Source organism: Engraulis encrasicolus, chromosome 24, assembly GCF_034702125.1.
Source record: "Engraulis encrasicolus isolate BLACKSEA-1 chromosome 24, IST_EnEncr_1.0, whole genome shotgun sequence".
In the NCBI taxonomy this organism is placed as follows: domain Eukaryota; kingdom Metazoa; phylum Chordata; class Actinopteri; order Clupeiformes; family Engraulidae; genus Engraulis; species Engraulis encrasicolus.
The window spans coordinates 36,035,021-36,049,436 of record NC_085880.1 but is presented as its reverse complement, the minus strand read 5'-3'; the positions used below and the strand labels follow the sequence as shown (position 1 = coordinate 36,049,436).

Sequence of the window (14,416 nt, the reverse complement as noted above, 5' to 3'; positions counted from 1 at the left end):
GTTTTAATTTGAGTTTGTAACTCCAATGAATTTAAATGATAGAGTATGATCAGACCATCTCCCACCGTCCACGGAGACAGATTCCTCACGGCTTTTGCCAGACTGATCGATAGGAGACAACAGTCGGCTTTTCGCCCAGGCTACTACACACTAACCTCGAGGCTCAAACTGGGAGTACTCCCGGCTCTTGAGCACAGGATGAGCGATCCACAGCCAGGGGTGGTGCTTCCTCAGCTGGGGGATGAGGTAGTGGGTCACGAAGCCAACCACTCCAGCCAGAGCATACAGCACGATGGTCACGAAGGGCTGGGGAGAACGTAGGGCATAGACATAGACATAGGAATAGAAATACACACACACACACACACACACACACACACACACACACACACACACACACACACACACACACACACACACACACACACACACACACACACACACACACACACACACACAGTTATACAATTGCTTGTTTGCACTGGTATAGCATCAGGGAGAGTAGAGATGAATAGCATACTGTAGGCATAGTTATTACGTGTCTAATTACAGTATTTATTTCATCAAAACATCTAAGAGGTACTTGACTTCATAACGAACGGCATCTACATAAATTCACATCAATGGCAGCTACTGAATATAATTAATATAATTTGCACAGCATGGCATGTAGCTGTGATTAAGTGGAAATATCTAAAGGCATGATACCGCAGCTTGTTAACTGTCAATATTGCAGGCATTTCCCAGTCATAAACTCGATTTGACAGCACATTTATTTGACACCAAACTTGGTAGCACTTAACAGTTATTTTTCTACCTCATTCTGCTCATGCATTTAATCCTTATTTAAGAATTCAAGTTGCTTGGCGTCTCCAAACACTTACCCTGAGGGACAGGAAAACAGTGCTGGCAGTGATGGCAAAGGTCAGCACTGATGCCAGCGTGCACACGAACAAGTCCGATATGATGATTTCTTTCTGTCAAAAAAGACAAGAGCATCGCATGTTGTCATCATGGTAGACAATCATCTCAAAGTGAAATTTACTTTTTTATTCAGTCCATCTGTAACGGAGGCCACCTAGCAGAGGTGTGGCATGGAACGTTAGTAAACCTCTCTCCCGAAGCCTCAAACAGTATCGGTAGCGATGAGCAATGGGACTGCTCCTTTAGCTCAGCGGTATAGTGCTGTGCCTCCCATACCCGAACTGATGCGTTGTCGAGGATTTGGCGAGTTCAAGACCCGAGGGGCGGACTGCACGGGAACACCTCAGTCAACCTGGTGCCGTGACCCGGATGGGAGTGAGGTTTAGGGAGGTGAGTGTAATCGATGCCAACTAGCAGAGTGTGGCATGGAACATTAGTAAACCTCCCTACTGAAGACTCATACAGTATCAGCAGCGCTGAGCTATTTTACATTGAGAAGTCTGTCTGTTTCACTTCGGCACAGTCGAAAAATGTGCCGTACTTAGCTAATCGAAAAGCAATTACCGGCGGCTGAGTCATGCCGTGTGGAAAACGGGTAGTGGAAAAGCTCCTTTTGATCTGTTTCCTCTTAACCACAATGGGTTATTATTCAGTAGCACTACAGATGATACTTAGCTGCAGCTTCCTGTCGTTCGAATCTGACCCAGGATCAGCAGCAGCTGCTTGCGGAGTTACAAAAGCGTGTGATAGTGATGGGCTACAGCTTGTAGTTTACCACTGAGTCTCGCAGCTTGTCTGGCAGGGGGTCTGTGTTCTCAGAGCTGGCCTCGTCCTCTGCCTCATTCCCACCCAGGACATGGACCAGCTTGGACCTGATTAGAGACCTGCAAAAGCAATACATAGAATCAATTCCAGTTGGAGAATTGCCTGGAATCACTAGTACTTAATTGTAAGGATGGTGCTCTTTTGGCTCTTTGGTTTTAAACGCTGTAGAATACCAAGGCATTCATCTTCTTTGTAGTTAAAATGGCTTTATTTTAATGGGCATAACATGATGTAAACACTTTGACGCGTTTCGGCATGAAGCCTAAGTCAGGAAGTGACAGGATTAGGATACATTCATTATTTGAGAACAGGAAGAACAGGAAGTGCTCCTGTAAAGGGGAAGCTGATGCGATGTCCATAAACAATCCATCAATCTATCAGGACACAGATTTCAGAGGTATTTGTGTAGTGTGTGGACTAAATTATGAATTCATCATGTGATTTACACATAACCAGGTACAAAAGTGATATCCCAGAGAAATAGCTGATGACCAACAGAAACAATCTCTACAATTATGAATACAAATTAAGTCATCTACAGGTACAGTATTTTGTTGTCAGATCACTAGACACAGGAAATTTAGCACCTACCATGTCTATTAGATATCACTCAGACGAAGTTGTGTGTTCGGAAAAGTTATGTAATCGAAACGTAAGCCTGTTTGTCAGAGCAGAGGGCTACAAAATTCGACTACTACACCACAAAGGATTTACGTTTTCACAATATGCTGTGCTGCTGATAACCTAACCTTACTTAGCACCTGCACTTGTTGTTACCTCCGCCAAGGAGGTAATGTTTTCGGTCGCGTTGGTTTGTCTGTCTGTTTGTTTGTTTGTCTGTCTGTTTGTCTGCAGCATAACTCAAAAATTAATCAGAATTTTTGGACGAAACTTTGTGGGTTTGTTGATAATGACCCAAGGAATTAAAGTGATAAAATTCTGGTGGTGATCCGGAACCAGGACTTTTCAAAAGATTCTTCGCTATCCAGACGCCCCCTAGTGACCAGAAATTGAATTGCGGGAACAGCACAAAAACAAGGCAGAAAGACTTAGGGTGTAACATGGTCAAATGTATCAAGCAGCTTCCTTGGCGGAGGTCTGCGCTCTCTGAGTGCTTCTAGTTCTGTATATGTTCTGTGCACTTAGTATCTACTAATGTTGTTGACTATGATTATGTCCTTGATTGTAAGTCGCTTTTGGTTAATAAACATCTGCCGAATGAAATGCAATGTACTGTAATGATGTGTCTTACATGAGCACGGAGGGGTCACTGCTTTGTCTGCTGAGGTGATAGGAGAAGACCACGAGCAGACCACAGAAGCCAGAGAACAGGGCTGGGATGTGCTGCTCATCCCACGGCTCCTGAGAAACCACAGACACCACAGGTCGCAATTTGAAAGTTGGGCATCCACAATAGCAACACATCCACAATAGCAACAATTCAGGGGTGCGTTTCGCGAAAGTGTAGTTGCTAGCTAGTCAGCAACTTGGGTAGTTGTCAATGGGAAATTGCAATACAAACAACAAAGTAGCTAATGAAGTTAGCAACTATGGTTTGGAGAAATGCACCCCCCGGTGCCTGCCAACTGAAGCATGTAGCGCTGAGAGAGATACACTAGCTCTGCACAAAGCAAGAATTTTGATCCTTAGTGGGGTCTTCCTCTGTGCTGTTGTTTGTTAAATAATAGAGTATATGAGTGAAGAGCGTGTTCACCACCCCAGTTTAGAGTGAAACCTTTAGATCAGGGGTTCCCAAACGTTTCCAAATTGGGGCCCACTTGAAATGTTCACAAATGTTCAGGGCCCACCTCTGGCCCAATAAAGAATAAAACTGAAATATATAGTCAACAAGCAATACACTCAGAAATACTATTTGATATTTCAAGGCCCACTTGGAACACCCTCAGGGCCCACCAGTGGGCCCCGGCCCACAGTTTGAAAATCACTGCTTTAGATAACAAATGTCAGAGTCATTTTGTAGCTAAACAAAACCCACTGCACACAGACCTATTTACATAATAATTACAGTATGTGTGCCAAAGTTTATCACACCGTCAGTACCTTTTTGCAGAGTACTGTATTGTGTACGTACCTTCTCCTTCCCCCTAAAGGGGAACCAGAGAGATCTTTGGTAACGCTTTACTTTACGGTGCAGTTACCCTATGTAATTACTGTGTACTGTCTGGGTAACAACAGGGTAACAGAGATAAATTACATAGTATCTAAAGGGTAAAAATGGAGTAATTACAAAGTAAATGCCATTAATTGGGTAACAACAAGGCAACAGACAGACGTTCGATGATTAGATGGTTAGAAAATACCCAGTAGTTTCATAGTAATTCTTGAGATATGTGTATAACATGGTATTTACTTTGTTATGTTCCCCCTTTACCCATCAAATACCATGTAACGTCTTTCTGTTACCCTGTTGTTACACAGAAAGTACACAGTAATTACTGTACTGTAAAGTAAAGCGTTTCTAATACAAGAAGGTACATCACTGTTCTGAAAAAAAGGTACTGGCATTGAGACAAATGTACACAGTAATACTTGCATTTTTCTGTGTGTGAAGAGGCATCTGCCACATTCAAATGCATGCTTGGCTCAACGACATTATTTCTAATTTTGGCATTAACTGCCGTCTTTTTTCATTCATCACAGCAGTTCCTTGATATTCCACCAAGCTTTTCAAACACAACGAGGGGGCTGATTTATAAGGGTTTCTGTAGTGCTTTTTTGTGGTAAGTTTTCATGTCCGCTTTAGTTCTTGACAGAGATGGACAAGCAGTTCACATAAAGTAGGTCAGTTCTTCAAATCAGAACAAGTCTATTTTAAGTTAAAAAAAAACAACCGTGATGCCATTTGATTCCAATCACTTCTGATTTAGCATCAACGGTACTGCTGTGAAAATCGAATGACTAGCACTAGATGCTTGAATATGATGCTCACTACACAGTGCACGTCAACATAGACACAGTTTACATGACCGTACAGATACAGTGTCTGGAATTTGGCAGAGATGTATAGTAACGAAGTAAAAGTAACGAAGTACTGTACTTAAGTACTAAACTGCAGTATCTGTACTTTTTTGAGTAATATTTTTTTTCCTCATACTTGTACTTTTACTGCACTACATTTTTCTGATGAAATTAATACTTTTACTCCGATATATTTTTCATGTGCTGCTTTCGTTACTCGTTTCTATGCCCGAGCGCTAGATGGCTCTGTCATCACCAGATATGATGGAACGTGTTCACGGTCAGTGGGCGATGCAATGGTAGGGAAATAAAAGCAGATCGCATTCTCGCGCATGTCTTTTGGCGCGGTCAGTGACGCTCAGTTGTCATTGACACTGGCATGTTGGCAAGATGGATGAGGTAGACGAGGTATCGCCAGAGCCATCTAATAACAGAGTTGCGCAAACCGGGGACCAGGAAGTCGGTTGGTGATGTGATTCGCGTAGATTCAAATGTTTCTTAACAGTAAACTTCTGTTCGTTGGAAACTAACACAGAACCATCACATACCAAACAAAGATTAAGTACAAACAAATTACATTACCTTTACCACATTTTCTGTGTTCTACCGCCACCTCCTGGAACTAAGTAACTTCTAATAGAACTAAAGTCAATGGGGATTTCCATGTTAACGCTCCGTGAGGCTCCAGGAGAGCCGCCATTGCTGTGGAAAGATTGGTCCATAGAGGTCTATGGGAGTGGCGTAACTCTGATATTAGATGGCTCTGGGTATCGCCATCAACATCAACGACACCAACCACCTCACATTGCGGCGAGGAGGAGGAGGATGACGGCTGCCATCCCTGGCCCTATTTAGATTCAATGTTCTCCTTTGAGGGACAAAAAGAGAATTCATTTCGTATGAAGTGTCTGCTCTGCCTGCCCAAGCCCACAGAGCTTCTGGCATTCAAAAATTCTCCTTTGAACCTGAAAAAACATTTCCCCCATTTTTTTTTTAAATGCAGTACTTTTACTTCTACTTCTACTTTTTACTCAAGTAGCAAAACTTGCAATACTTCTACTTGCTTTACTTAAGTACAACACATTTTGAATACTTTTGTCCTTCTACTTGAGTAAGGTAAGGAAAGGTTACTTTTGACTTTTACTCAAGTCATTTGACAAGATGATACTGGTACTTCTACTCCACTACTTTTCTCCAGTACTTTATACATGTCTGGAATTTGGATGCCATATATACAGTATACAGATACAATGTGCAGCTTGCATGTGGCAGGTACAGTCTGCAGAACTTGTATTTCAGGATGTAGAGTTTGCATGTCAGGTTTGATACAATTCGGGCAATTAGAAGCCAATGTAATAGTATATGGACTAGCAAACAACATTCATTGATGACTTGATGCCTGTAGCCCCACAATGCATGCCGTTCCACCAGTGGCACGCTGTAATAGTCATTTAAAAATTAATTACCACAGCACTACAGCACTATGACATAACACAGGGCCTTTAATAATGCACTACGACTTGGTAATTGCCATTCAGGTCACAACAAATGTACAACACTGTGTTGTAATGGGTTAAATATAGCTCACCTTCAGCGCTCCGAGGCAGAAACCATAGAGTAACACGACAGCCATCAGACTCCTGGTGATGCTGTACACCGCCGACACCAGCCCAGTGGCAGCTGTCCCACAAGACACACAATTGTTATATACAGTATAAGTCAAAGGTTTGGGCACACTTTCTCATTCAATGCCTTCTCTTTATTTTCCTGGCTATTTACAGCAGGCTACATTGTAGACAAGAACAAAGTCAAATATTGATCAATTTGGTCTGACCAGAATCTCTGACTATTCCTGTCTACTGTACATCGAGTGGACTGGACATGCAATTGAAACCAACCTGTCCCTCCAAAGAAATGAATATCGATCTGCTCCAGGAAGTATATGACAAATGTATTTATCTGCGGAAGAAGGCCGAGCAGGAACGTGAATGGGAAACAGTGTGTGAATCCTGTAAACACAGAAAAATCAATCAATATAATTTAATATGAATTATTTTAAAGTTGGCAAAACAACATGGCTGGTAGAGTAGAGTAGAGTGGAGTAGAGTAGAGTACAGTAGAGCACGGTAGAGTAGAGTATCATTTCTTAATCCAGAGGGGATATTAAGCTGTCCAGTAGTATACATACATAAAGACAGAATACACAAGACATTGATACAGTAAGTTGAAAGAATGATCAAGGACCGTAGCTGCACGTACCGACTAAAACGTCTCGGACAAAACGGAGGGCATCAGACAAGACAATGTTCATGCCATACACGCGGGACACAGGCAGGTCCGACTGCTGTAGTATCAGCTCCAAGATCCAAATAAGGCCACAGAAAATGCAGAAGTACGCCGCTCGACTGTAGGCAACGAGTTGATTGTGCCCCTAAAAACAAATAATCAAGCTTACTACTGCAATTAATTTACTGGGCTTTATTCAAAATTAGAATTTAGTCAATGAGAATTGCATGGTTATTGTGAAGTTATGAATGTGGCATTGAGAATATATTGTTTTCCATTCACTTACATGGGTTGGTGAAGCGGCATCAGGTTGGACGCTCTGCAAGATGAAACATTGATGCAATAATGTACTAAGACAGTTACTCACTAAGCGAATAGTATTTACCAGTGGTAATAAGTGATAGTAATTCATTTTAATACAGCAGTGGCACGGTGAGCATCATGGATTTTATGAGGAGTGTTGGGAACGGAGAGAAAGAGAGACACAAGCAGGCCTAAATCCTTCCTTCACCAGAGCTAGGCCAAGCTAGGTTAGTCTTTTGCTATTGCAATGAGCCTGAACTCATCACGCTAGCAACCTGACCTGATTTTATGTGATTATTTTTTTTTACTGCATATCAGCGTTAAAGCTCTGTGTATTAAAACGTAATAATGAGTTACGTAGTAAGTTAGTAGAATGTATATCGTCAATATTTGTTATGGCAAGTTTGTTTTGCGATAATGTCTCTAGGTTGACAGTCCAGATTATGGAAGTGTGGATTTTCAGCCATTAGAAAATAGAAGTGGTCAGGAGGGTCTTTGTTCGCCTATTAATGACTGCATTTGGGAGCTGATTAATTTGTGTTTAACCGGATCCCACCGCACTCTCGATTAAAAGGTGCCAAACATAAACAAAAACTGTGTAAAATTGGAAGAAAAATGTCTATACACTTAAATCCCCTTTGTGTTCTTTTTAATGATAGGCCAAGGGAGCTGAATAATTAAAAAAATGCATTACATTATATTTAGCAAACTTCTTTTCTGTTGGAATTGCAACACTTAAAGCACACTAAACAACTTGAGACGAATCTTACCTTCAAAAGGGAATAGTGACAGCTCGCAATGACAAGGCAGAACTGGAACACCCAAATGTCTTTGAAGCAACCGTGGTTAAGCAAGACGAATCCCAGGAAAGACACCAGGAAAGCCAGAAACACAGCCACCATGTTTTCCACCACATCTTGATTCCTGAAACAGGGACATTGAGCTATAATGGCATGCTGTTATCAACACCACAATATCTTAAATGTTCTTTAATTAAAAAACTAAGAACTGTAGACTTAAAACAGCAAATTGTGGCAATGAACAAAAAAAACTTTACGCAACACAGGTGAACTCAATGAAGTTACGCTAAGGGCATTTTCACACTTGGTCCATTTCAGGCATTTAGGCAAACTCAGACCTGTGACTCTTTTTTTTGTGAATATGTGAATGCTCCAAAGCGTACCCAGACCCCTCAGAAACAAACCGTACTGAGACGTGGTTTTTGACGTGCTTAAGAATCCTGACAAGTTACACCTGTGACTAGGTATAATCACTTAAAGGATCAGTTCAGTCAATTTCAATATGCTATTGTATTGGTCACGCTACTTGTCAGTACCCAGTGATGCCACATTTTTCGGCTCAGGCCTTGCTGAGATATAAGCTATTCTAATGGGGGCAGCGTTTGTTTACATTTTAAAGAAATGTAACATAGGCCTACTCAAAATATTTTCCCAAAAGGTACCGCTGTTTGCTAGTTGTCGGCTGATGTTGTATAACCTTTTGGATGTTTTTGGGAATAAATTAAAAATGTTTTTTTGAAATGTAAACAAAGCGCTGTCCCCATTACAATGACCAAGATCTCGGAAAAGGCTGAAGAAAAAAAGAAAAAAATCTTAGGTACTGACAAGTCCAGGGTAGTGTGAGCATTACAACTGCATGTTGAAATTGGTCTGAACTGGTCCTTTAAGGAGAGGTCTAGAGCAGTGGTTCCCAACCTTTTTCTTCAGGGACCCATGTTTTGTACTATTGTTAACTTTGGTGACCCAACCGCCCGAGCGCCCGCACGAGAGGGAGTCACAAGCTGCCCTCTGTTTCCTGCAAAAACTTATTTTAGTTGTTTTATTCCTCAATTTGTCTTTGGTCAAATATAGAATAAATGTTTAATGTTAGCTTACATTTTGTTGCTTCTATGCATATATTAGTTAAATGCTTTGTAATTTATTCAACATGGGCTATATATATTTAAAATGAAACCCCTTAAATTCAAGAGGGCTCCGCGACCCTCTGTGGATCTTTGGCGACCCATAAGTTGGGTCCCGACCCATAGGTTGGGAACCACTGGTCTAGAGGACCGGGTGTGACCAAACAGAGGACTGACACCCCATAACAGCCTAACGGGACCAGAAAGAGCAGCCAGTTCAATGAAGTTACCCTCATAACAAATACCAAAGCACAGCAGTTATGCCACGTGGAGTCACCTGTCAAACAGGGCGAGTAATGCCAGCCGATCGTATAGGATGTTGATCCACTTCCCTGGAAAGATCTTCAGCTTGTAGTAGAGCTTTCCAGATGGTTTCTCTTGTGTTGATGTGTCTGATGACTCATCCAGGGAATCTTCTTCCTGTGCCAAATACACAAATGAAATATGAGTGAATGGCTTCGCAAAGCTGAGTCAAGACTGAGTCATTTATTTTAGAATATTTTTCTAATTAAATAATTACTTTATCAATCTAATACTTCTTATGTATTTCTTCATTCATTCTTTTATTTATTTATTTGCAATTTATAAATAGTTTTCTGTTAACAGGCAGGAACACTATGACACACTGTCAGAGTTTAGGAACATAATTAGTGCACTAATAATGGGCTATTTCTCTTTCCCCAAGCCCAAATTTATGGACATTTCAGCATACTCTGCTTTAGTAAGGATACATGCATGAACCATGTCCCGTTTTCATCATTCAATATCTAGCGATTAGGGATGCAAATTATCGATTAATTCATTAATCATTAGTTGATAGCCTTATCGATCGACTTACGATTAATTGATAAGCAGCGTTTTCCCCCCAAAATCTAAAAAAAAAAACGAAAAAAGAATCTAAACATGTTAATTAAAAATTGAGATAAAATACCACATATGAATTAATTCTATTTCAATTCTTTAATACAAAGGTGATTTAAATATTCCCACTATTCACACCCCTGTTCACACTCACTCTTCACATGCCCATTTCACCTGGGTCTCTTGTCAGTTGAATTGTCGATTAATTGCGATTCATGTTTATTGATCGATTAACGCATTGATCGATTAAAGTCGATTAATCGTTTGCATCCCTACTAGCGATGAAAATCAGAATGGTCATCATTATATCATTTAATTAAGGCGCGGCTTTATAAATTCATTGTTACCAGTATGGTAATGACCAAGTCGTGGTGCATTACTAAAGGGCCTGTGTTGTGTCATAGTATTGTAGTGCTATGGTAGTTACATTTCAATGTCTATTACAGCGTGCCTCAGGAGGTACGGCGCGCATTAAGGGGCTACAGGTATTTTGTAGTGGGCGATATCCAGAATTTATGCTGCCCATTCACTAATGTAATGTTCTTCACGAATATTTACTACTACCATCAATTTCTATTAATTATACTATAGCTTGAAAATGAAACACTTTTCATACATGAAGAGGTTGATCCTCTACATATAAGTCCATCATTTCCAATTACCGGTCAAACACATCATAGAAATCTTTGACTGCAAAACCCCTCTGTGGTCAGACAAGACCAATATAACATGAAAAAAACATAACATTTTGAAAATTACACACTGTGTCTTTCCCACAACAAATCCCAATTCCAATCAAACTTTGTGGCTGAAGAGACGTTTCACCTGGAAGATTTCTGGGTGTGTTCTCCTTGGGCGCAGCCTGTGGCCGGCGACGATGCGCCGCTGGAATGGACAGTCAGCATGTCCTCCTGCTAAACCGTCCTGGCACTCCGAGTTGGAGGACGTGGACAGGAGATCACTGAAGCAAACACAACATGCAACGACAGTTACTATTACCAATACTGCGATTCCTAATTACTACACAGTTATTAATAATATATTTAACAATAATATTATTGCTATTGGTCTATAACTGCCATTACTCGAATTGCCATTACTTAATTACTATTCAATCAATACTGAAAACTGAATTGCAGAGCTGGGAAGTTACAACATTAATCAGGAATTTAATCCGTATCCGATTGTATCTGTACGCGAATTGCGCTGGGTGTATCGAGAGAATACAGACTCAATCCAAAACCCTCAGCCTGCAGCCAATCATAACCTTTGTATTTTCTCATAAGCCTATCAGCACTCTGAGGCCTCCTGATTTAATCAGTGCTTTTATATTTCACATTTAATATTGTGCCTTGCTTGCAAATATCGAAATACAAAAAACTGAGCCTGAAATTTAACCACAAACGTGGACCAAAAACTATAAACCATATTGGACCATGGACACAGCGTCCCATTGCATTCCTACAATTAACGTACAGAACTTAGCGGAGTATTGAAACTGGTATAACCCCAACTAGCCACTGAAGAAGAAGCGTGATTTCCAAATACATTACCACATGTTGCCAGTTATCAGCTCAGCTCCAAGGGGTAAGTTCAAGGCTCTCTCGTTGTAGAGCTTCCTGGGTCTGTCTCCTGAAAATAAATCACCCTCAGTGATGTCTTGTAATATGGTACAGTACATATGAATCAGTAAATGAAAGGTGAAAAAGCCATGACCACCAGTCATTATTCATGCATCATTACCAACTCATTATTGTTACGCAAGTCCTTATTATTATGTACGGTAAATATAATATCAATAATTACGATGAAACATATTCCTCAGACTTACTGTGGACTATATGGAAGGTGTAGGCCTACCGTTTAAAATAACTCATTATTACCGGCCATGCGTGACTTACTGTGGACCGTGTGGAAGGTGTAGGCCTACTGTTTAAAATAACTCATTATCACCTGCTATGTGTGACTTACTGTGGACGGTGTAGAGATTGTAAGCCTACAGTATAAAATACAGTAACTCAGTATTAACGGCTATGTGTGACTTACTGTGGTCGGTGTGGAAGTTCTAGGTCTACTGTTTAAAATACAGTAACCCATTATTACTGGCCATGTGTGACTTACTGTGGACGGAGTGGAAGGTGTAAGCCTACTGTTTAAAATACAGTAACTCAGTATTACCGGCTATGTGTGACTTACTGTGGACTGTATGGAAGGTGTAGGCCTACTTTTTAAAATAACTCATTATTACCGGCCATGTGTGACTTACTGTGAACGGTGTCGAGATTGTAAGCCTACAGTATAAAATACAGTAACTCAGTATTACCGGATATGTGTCACTTACTGTGGTCGATGTGGAAGGTGTAGGCCTGCTGTTTAAAATACAGTAACTCTCAGTATTACTGGCTATGTGTGACTTACTGTGAACGGTGTCGAGATTGTAAGCCTACTGTATAAAATACAGTAACTCAGTATTACCGGCTATGTGTCACTTACTGTGGTCGATGTGGAAGGTGTAGGCCTATTGTTTAAAATACAGTAACTCATTGTTACTGGCCATGTGTGACATACTGTGGATGGAGTGAAAGGTGTAGGCCTACTGTTTAAAATACAGTAACTCTCAGTATTACCGGCTATGCGTGACTTACTGTGGACGGTGTGAAAGGTGTAGGCCTACTGTATAAAATACAGTAACTCTCAGTATTACCGGCTCTGTGTGACTTACTGTGGACGGTGTGGAAGGTGTAGGCCTCCTCTTTGGAGGTTGCCTCGGGCCTGCAGATGACTTGGAGCATGGAGCTCTCCGATTGAGACGTCTGGGATGGCAGCGAGTCGTAATCTGGGTCCTTATCTTTGTCTGTCTGGGGACTGTAGAGAAGGGGCAAAAGAAACGCATGAATCAACATTTCATTACATTTTTTTCACGATTTTCTTCTTTGGTGTCATCAATCACAACCCTATATTCTAATAATAATAATAATAATAATAACATATATTGTATAGTGCTTTTCGTGACACTTCTCATGCTCATTTAACTGTTAACACACACGTGCCATAAGCGTGATCCCATCAATTTTGAAACACTGACTGCTTGAACATGAACATGACAGCTGAAGGCAGCTTGCCCACAGAATATTATCGAGCATAAACTATCCAAGACTGAAAGAAATGCGATCACAAAAAAACAAGCTGAGTCATTACTTGTGCGGTAAAATGCTGCAGTCCAAAAATGACCTAATGGATGATGTCATGGTTTAGGCAATGACCTAATGGACGAGCCCAGAACACACAGAATGGATATTTTTTACGACATTTCAGGCTGATGTCCGGGTTAAGATCGATAACTTGATTCATTAGCCGGACCTGTCGGGTGAAACGATGGGTATCAGCCTCTCTGGAACAGCAAGGGGGGTGTCTGTGGCCAGGCTGTTGGGAGGATTCGGCCTGTCTGGACGATGGCTCGGCGTCTCCGACTCCTCATCGTTTTTCACCGTAACCATAGTATCGTCTGAAACGCAGGAGGGAACTATTGACGTTTGATATTCAGTTCAAAAACAAAAAAACTGCCCCCCCATGTTCAAACACAAAATGTCTTTTGCTATGCCTCTTACAAGTGGACAAATGCCAATGCTCAATTAAATGTCTCCAGTTTCCTACAGTATATGTTTGCCAACAACGCTGTCTTACACACATAGAAGTGTAATACAAATACAAACATGATTTTAAATCAAATGACATACCATAGCTAACGTACTGCATCATGTCGTACAATTTACGGCGGGAACTTCAAATCTTTTATAAAAATATTTTATATTATATTATATTATTATTATTATATAAGTAGTAATATAATGTTTACATTTTTCTTACTGTAAACAGGATGGAAAAAGATGGTCATTGTTGTCAGCATGATAACCATTCACAAGATGCTTTGCATACAGTAAAAATGAGCAATAGGGGATGCTGTAGCGGAGCCCGCTAAGACACTGTACCATATGCGGGTGACCCGGGTTCGAATCCCGCTTGGGTCCCGACCCTACCCTACCCCGTCTCTCTCTCCCAGTTACTCCCTATCACCTCTTCGCTGTCCTCTCTACATTATAGGGGGTATGCCACTATTTTGGGGCTGAATATGGTTAAAATCGTTGCCCTGGGTTTATAAAGGTGGTAAAGTATCTGACTTTTCATGTTAGGGGTTGTCTTGTTTTAAGGATGGAGTAAGTATCTAAGCTAGTGAGAGTCAATGGATCACACATGTGACAGTGATCCATTGACTTTCACTAGCTTAGCTACATACTTCATCTTTTAACTTGTCTTAAA

The 14,416-nt window shown here is 40.9% G+C and overlaps 1 protein-coding gene across 1 annotated transcript in view; it reads right to left on the bottom strand.

The window, feature by feature from the left end:
- Positions 1-14,416, bottom strand: part of pcnx2 (pecanex 2) — a 62,449-nt gene that overhangs the window by 39,696 nt on the left and 8,337 nt on the right. Inside the window, exons 7-20 of the mRNA XM_063191279.1 lie at positions 13,460-13,604; positions 12,822-12,964; positions 11,653-11,731; positions 10,925-11,060; positions 9,516-9,658; positions 8,088-8,241; positions 7,301-7,333; positions 6,988-7,159; positions 6,627-6,737; positions 6,317-6,408; positions 3,002-3,111; positions 1,700-1,808; positions 885-977; positions 156-306 (exon numbers count right to left, since the gene is read on the bottom strand). Of these exons, the coding sequence (XP_063047349.1) occupies positions 156-306; positions 885-977; positions 1,700-1,808; positions 3,002-3,111; positions 6,317-6,408; positions 6,627-6,737; positions 6,988-7,159; positions 7,301-7,333; positions 8,088-8,241; positions 9,516-9,658; positions 10,925-11,060; positions 11,653-11,731; positions 12,822-12,964; positions 13,460-13,604 (1,671 nt within the window). The remainder of the gene's footprint in view (positions 1-155; positions 307-884; positions 978-1,699; positions 1,809-3,001; positions 3,112-6,316; positions 6,409-6,626; positions 6,738-6,987; positions 7,160-7,300; positions 7,334-8,087; positions 8,242-9,515; positions 9,659-10,924; positions 11,061-11,652; positions 11,732-12,821; positions 12,965-13,459; positions 13,605-14,416) is intronic.